General features: G+C 41.1%; 1 protein-coding gene across 1 annotated transcript; it reads left to right on the forward strand.

The window, feature by feature from the left end:
- Positions 1–4,230: 4,230 nt before the first annotated feature.
- Positions 4,231–5,136, forward strand: LOC126027908 (mitochondrial ornithine transporter 2-like). The gene has a single exon (XM_049786948.1). The coding sequence runs from the start codon at positions 4,231–4,233 to the stop codon at positions 5,134–5,136; it is 906 nt and encodes a 301-aa protein (XP_049642905.1).
- The last annotated feature ends 2,154 nt before the right edge of the window (positions 5,137–7,290 follow it).

A 7,290-nucleotide genomic window follows, 5' to 3' on the forward strand; every position in this document is an offset into this window, starting at 1 on the left:
AGAAACTCCAAAACTTATATGTTGCAGGTAACTAGCTTTTTTTTGAGGGGGGCACACCCAGTGATGCTCAGGGGTTACTCCTGACTATGTGCTCAGAAATCGGTCCTGGCTTGTGGGACCATATGGGACACTGGGGGTGTCGAACCATGGTCCATCCTAGGCTAGTGCTAGTGAGGCAGATGCCTTACCACTCTGCACCACAGCTCTAGCCTTTAGGTGGGTATATTGCCCTGAACATTTGTCATATCCACTTGACTTGAGCTACAGTTGCTCTGGGTCCCATCACTGGAACCAAGAACAGGTTTTGTGCCTCCCTGACAAGGAGGAATCCAGGGAGAGACTTCAAGACACTCTGGCAACAAAGTGCAAACCCAGGCATCCTTCATGATATCCTGGAAATGACTTGTAAACCTGGGCATTCTTCATGATGCCCTGCAATGATTTAAGGCTTGTGAGAGCCTAAAAGATTCTCACACAATGCCTGTTAGCAACAGCAACCAAAGAGAAGAAAATGAAGGAGAGAGAATCTCTTCCTGGTAACTAGAAGAAGAAGGGTGAGATAAACAAGACTGGCCTGAGGCCTGCTTTTGGAAAAAAAAAAAAAAGCCTGATTGGGGGTTGCCACTTATAGTGGAAGACAATCTAGCACAATTTACCTAGCCCTTCTCTAAATTTCAGGTGCTTAACAACTATCTCAATTACTTTTTAGCAAACAGAAAAGGGAGAGATGTCGCTAATCACCTTAAGCACAACCCTGTTTAAACACCCAGAGCACACACCCTGCTTTCCCTAATCCCTTTTCCCTATCTTCTCTGAACATAGATGCACGCACACCCTATTTCAATCTCTCACAGCCTATCCGACTGGCTGACACAGAGTCCACACCCTTCTCTCCCCCAGTATATTCATTTTCCACCTAAAATAAACCGAGTTATTCTTCTGAAGTACCAAGTGGTTACATCTTTGTGAGTGCTCTGCTCGCCTGGGATTCTACCTCATGAATGACTCTGACCTCACTAGTGAGTCTGAGCTCACAACCGACTTTTACATCTTAGGATCTAGCTCATCAGCATCATTTACAAAGAGATATAATGATTTTCACAAATATTCTTGCTGCTATATTCTTTTTTTCCTTTCTTTTTTGGTTTTTGGGTCACACCCAGCAGCGCTCAGGGGTTACTCCTGGCTCTATGCTCAGAAATTGCTCCTGGCAGGCTCAGGGGACCATATGGGATGCCGGGATCCGAACCACCGACCTTCTACATGCAAGGCAAATGCCTTACCTGCATGCCCCATTTTCCTTTCTTTTAAAATAATTTTGCTCCCACCTACCTGAAAAAATGTAATATGATCAACTATGTGAACTATGTGAAATATAGTCTTTTTTTTAAGTATTTTGGGCCATACCCTACAGTGCTCAGGGGTTACTCCTGGATCTGCACTCAGAAATCGCTCCTGGCTAGGAGACCATATGGGATGCCAGGGATTGAGTCTGTATCTGTCTGGATAAGTCATGTACAAGGCAAATGCCCTAATACTGTGCTACCACACTAGCCCCAAAACTATGGTCTTTAAATAAATTAATTTACATTAACATTTTAAAAAGTTTCATAAAATATATTTTTATACTGGATCTCATTTATTCATGAATTATACTGATTCTGAAAGATGTCTGCCTCTCTAAGAAAACCTTAGAGCTAGAGCTTCTTTCTCACCAATCTCCTATTCTTTGACTTCTATATTAGCAGATATATGAATAATGTAGCATATTTATTTTTAAATTCTTTTGTTTTCTTTCCTATGATATTACTAGTTCCTGCAGCATTTATATTTTTTCTCCTTGTGGAGCAGTTAGGGGAACATTTAAATGTCTCTTGCTTCTTGTTGATCAATCAGTTAAGTTAATTTCAAAGTAAGTTATGGTACTAAATAGAAAATAGATAAATAAATAAAATAAAACAGTACAATACAGTTCAGTACTGAAAGGTGTATGCATCTATAACATTGCTCTCTTGTATGCTTCCTGTTCTTTGTTCTCATGAAATTTAATTTTTTGGGGGGGCCATACCCGGTAATGGTCAGGGGTTACTCCTGGCTATGCGGTCAGAAGTCGCTCCTGGCTTGGGGACCATATGGGAATGCAGGGGATTGAACCGCAGTCCATCCTAGGCTAGCTCTGGCAAGGCAGACACCTTACCTCTAGCACCACCATGCCAGCCCCAGAATTTAATTTTTAAGAATAAAGTTGTATTGGGGATGGCAGGATAGCACAGCGGTAGGGTGTTTGCCTTGCAAGCGGCTGACCAGGATGGAACTGGGTTCTATCCATGGCAACCCATATGGTCCCCCAAGCCAGGACTGATTTCTGAGAATATAGCCAGGAGTGTCACCGGGTGTGACCAAAAAAAAAAAAAAAAGATAAAGATGTATGAATTTCAGGGGCTGGAGAGATAGCATGGAGGTAAGGCGTTTGCCTTTCATGCAAGAGGTCATCGGTTCGAATCCCAGCGTCCCATATGGTCCCCCGTGCCTGCCAGGAGCAATTTCTGAGCATGGAGCCAGAAGTAACCCTGAGCACTGCCGGGTGTGACCCAAAAACCACAAAAAAAAAAAAAAAAAAAAGATGTATGAATTTCTATGATTTTTCTTTTTTTGACCCATTAAAGAAAACTCTTATGTTCCTTTCCTGTATTTTTATAATATTTTATACTATAACACTATTTTCTTACAAATCTAAGAAAGTAGATACTAATCAGAAAAAGTAATAGTTCTCACTCTAGGTTGCCTTTAAAAATTTTGTTGCATTTAAAAATTTTACTTTAGTTTTTTTACATGTCCTCAAATTTTATTCTTCAGATTTACCTGAGTTCTGGGAATGATCCTTTCATAAAAATTGTTTACCACAATGTTCCTTAGATCTTTTCTCCACTTTAATTCTCATAAGCTAATTCTCATACTTCCTCTCAGATGTCCCTATTGATTCTTGCCTCTTGGTATCAATGTTTCTATAGAGTCTGAATAGGGCTACCTGCAATGACCAATAGAATGTTGCAGAAATAATATATGATATCAAATTCTAGTGACTTTTGCATTGTGTCTCTGGATCACCCACTCTGGGATAAATTAGTCACTATGGGGACACTTCAACAACCTGATGAAGAGAGAAAAGTGATGGCAAACTGATTTTTGTCCGCAAATGTGCCAATCCTGTGAACTACCTTGGAATCATTCTTAACCCATAATTAATTCAACTGACATCTGGACTGCAATATTATAAGCAACCTCGGGCAGCAATATCCAGTTAAGTCACTCCTGAAACTTGAACCATAGAAGCTGAGATATAAATGGGTGTGACTTCTTTGCATCACTTCATTTTGGAAGTAATTTTTTAAATGTCATAGTAGATAGCCAATACAAATTTTTAGTACCTAGAAGAGAGGCATTATTATTAAAACTTAAAATGTAGTTTTGAAATCAGGACCTCAGATTGAGAAAAATTGGTGTACAGTTTCAAACCCTCAGAAACTGTATGATATAATAAATGTTTATTGTTTATTCAACTAATTTTTATTTTGTCTATATAATTTTTGTGGATTAATAATTTGTGGATTAGTTTTTGTTCTGTGGATATAGCCTGTAGTGTTTGTGGCTACAATCCAGAATGTTTAGGGGCTACTCCTAGTTATTGCCAAGCGAGGTCTCTGGAGGGGGGAGGTCACTTCTGGAAGTGGCAGGAATAAAACCCAGGTCTCCAGTATACAATGCATGTGCTTAATTCATTGAGCTGCCTCTCAATTTGTATAAGAAGGTAGAATAACTCTTAAAGGTAACTTCAAATCTATATATGTATAAAGATAGTTATTATTTTAGTTATGTAAAATAAAAAAGTTATGGTCGCCTGAGTCTGCCAGAAGTGATCTCTGAGTCCAGAGCCAGGCGACTGCCAGATGTGATCCCCTCGACACCCCCAATATGGAAACATGTGTCTGCCTTAAGCACTAGGTTGGTGGTGAGTCAAGAATGCAGCGGCTGCTGCTGGCGGTTCTGGCGCGTGCCCTGGTCGCTAGGGATCCGCGCATGAGGTCACTGCCGAGGGTTGGTTATTTCAGTAGCTGAGAGGTCGGTGGGCAAAACGACTTCTGTTGGAGAAGATTGAGAACTGAGACGTGAGAAGCAAGTCTTAAACTCTAGAAAGTTGTCCCTGCCCACTCCACAGAGAAGAGAGCTAACATGAAGTCTAACCCGGTGATCCAAGCCACTATAGACCTCACATCAGGGGCCATCGGAGGTACAGCGTGTGTCCTGACAGGGCAGCCCTTCGACACAATAAAAGTGAAGATGCAGACGTTCCCCAACCTGTACAAGGGATTCATCGACTGCTTCCTGAAGACTTACTCTCAAGTTGGCTTTTGGGGCTTCTACAGGGGAACCAGTCCGGCACTGATGGCCTACGTGGCTGAGAACGCAGTCCTCTTTATGAGCTATGGCTTCTGTCAACAGTTTGTGAGGAACATGGTTGGACTGGACAGGCAGTCAAAGCTGAGTGACCTGCAGAATGCAAGTGCTGGTTCCCTTGCCTCTGCCTTTGCTGCGCTGGTGCTGTGTCCCACTGAGCTTGTCAAGTGCCGGCTGCAGGCCATGTATGAAATGGAGATATCAGGGAAGATAGCAAAAAGCCACGTTACTGTTTGGTCCGTCGTGAAGACTATCTTTAGAAAGGAGGGCCTCATGGGTTTCTACCATGGATTCACTAGTACTTTACTTCAAGAAGTACCAGGATATTTTTGCTTTTTTGGTAGCTATGAGGTCAGCCGATCATTTTTTGCTTCAGGGACCTCAAAAGATGACCTTGGCCCTTTCCATTTGATGATAAGTGGTGGGATTGCTGGAGTTTGTCTTTGGGCTGTTGTATTTCCAGTGGATTGTATTAAATCCAGAATTCAGGTTCTTTCCATGTCTGGGAAACAGGCAGGATTTACCCGAACTCTCTTAAGTATTGTGAGAAATGAAGGAGCTTTAACCCTATATTCTGGAATGAAAGCTACTATGATTCGAGCATTCCCTGCCAATGCGGTACTAATTTTGGCCTATGAATACAGCAGGAAGATGATGATGAGCCAGTTTGAAGCAGAATAAAGTATTTGTGTGAAATTGTTTCCAAACACACACCTACAAGGACTCTAGTTTATCTCATGGTTTCTTGGAATACTGGGCCAGTGTGAATTTTCCCCCCCTTATTTTGTGGGAGAGAGGTATTCTAGATAGTGCTCAGGCTCTACTTCTGACTCTATGATCAGAGATTAGTTCTGGCAGTGATTTGATGTCATGTGAGGTTGGCTGAATGAAAGGCAAGTTCCCCAACCCTATGGTATATCCTTTTCCCCTAGAATTATTTTTTTTTTATCTTCTAACCTAAAGCTTTTAGGGGGCACACTGTAGTCCTCAGGCCTACTCCTAGCCCTGTGCTTGGGATCCCTCCAAGTGATGCTTGAAGATCATACCTTGTTAGAATTAAACCTGAGCCTCCTGATTGTAAACATTGTGATATGATCTTTTGAGCCATATTTACAGAATTCTAGCCTAAATCTTAACCTTTATGTATAAATTCATGGATGGAGTGATAGTACAGCAGGTAGGGTTATTGACTTGCATGCAACTTACCTGGATTCAATACTCAGCATACCATATGGTCCCCACCAGGAATAATTTCTGAGTGCAGAGCCAGGAGTAACTCCCTGAACACACTGGCTGTGGTTCAAAAACAAAACAAAATAAACCCACAAAACATTTCTGTTTGTACTGTATTAGCATGTAAAAGTTGCTGGTCTTTTTCCATGGTGGGTTAAAGAGTGACTAGATGGACATAGTTATCTAACCTGAAAGATTGTATATAATTGGATCAAGGCTTTTAAATAAACTTATGCCGTTTGGTAATTTTATAATTGAAATGGTTCAATTCCACTTTTCTACCACTCTAACTTAAACATGTTTCATGAAGATGATTATAAAGGATTGCTTATTCATTTCAGAAGTAAGATCTCTTTTAAAACTTGCATGATGTACACATTCTATAAAGCAGTACTGCTGATGGTAGGAGTTTTGAGGGCCACATCTGGCAGTGCTTTGGTTCCATTCTTGCATCTGTGCTCAAGAGTGACCCTGGTGGTGCTTAGGCAACCATATGTGGTGCTGGGGATCAAACCAGGATAGCTGCATGCAAGACAAGTGGAATATTTCCTGTACTAATTCTCTTACCAGATGCAATCTGAAGTTTGGTGTTGGAAAATCAAAATACTAGCTATATTTTCAGGAGAACAATATACTTTGCTAATAGCATGGCTTTCATATTCTTGAGTTAAAGTAGATATGTTGTATTTTCTCTATATTCTGGGGTACTGAATTAGTAGAGGAAATACAACAATAGCCATGGTCAGAGATATAGAACAGTAGATATGTTACTTTCCTTGCATGTGGCCAACCAGGGTTCTATCCCTGGCATTCCATATGGTCCCCTGAACTTTTCAGAAACTATTCCTTAGTGAAGAACCAGGAGTAGCTCCTGAGCATTGCCAATATATCCATAAAACAAAACAAAAATGTAAAGCTATTACCTTTCATGTGGCTGCATCAGCCATGACCCTGGATTGAATACCCCTGTTCAAATCACTGAAATTATTGTCCTTTGAGCACCATCAGGAATAGTTCCTGACCAGTGCTGGGTATGACCCCAAACCCTCTACCCCATAAAGATTCTCTTTGTGTCTTCCATTTTTAAAGACATGTAATATTCCACTCTCTTAGGTTTAGTCTAAAGCAGTTGTTCTTCAACTTTATTCTAATCATGGTCCTCCATTCAATTTTTTTCTTCCATGACTCTTTGTCTTACTGTTTGGTCCCATATATACCATTGCCCATGTTTATGTGATTTTTTTTGTTTTTGTTTTTGGGCCACACCTGGCAGTGCTCAGGGATGACTCCTGGCTGTCTGCTCAGAAATAGCTCCTGGCAGGCACAGGGGACCATATGGGACACCGGGATTCGAACCAACCACCTTTGGTCCTGGATCAGCTGCTTGCAAGGCAAACGCCACTGTGCTATCTCTCCGGGCCCTGTTAATGTGATTTTTATCTTAGGCCCCTATGGAGGTGCACAAGGGTCTCTGGTAAGGCCCTAGGTTGAGAACAGCTCATGTAGACTTTTTCCCTTTTCTATCTTAAACACATATTTCTCTCTTTTCCCTCACATTTATCTAAGTTTCTTTCAGTAAAAGCTATTTTAATTCACTAAAAA

The sequence above is a fragment of the Suncus etruscus genome, chromosome 14 (assembly GCF_024139225.1).
Source record: "Suncus etruscus isolate mSunEtr1 chromosome 14, mSunEtr1.pri.cur, whole genome shotgun sequence".
Classification (NCBI taxonomy): Eukaryota; Metazoa; Chordata; class Mammalia; order Eulipotyphla; family Soricidae; genus Suncus; species Suncus etruscus.

Coding starts and splice junctions, on each gene's coding strand:
- LOC126027908 (XM_049786948.1), top strand. CDS start 4,231: ATGAAGTCTAACCCGGTGATCCAAGCCACTATAGACCTCACATCAGGG.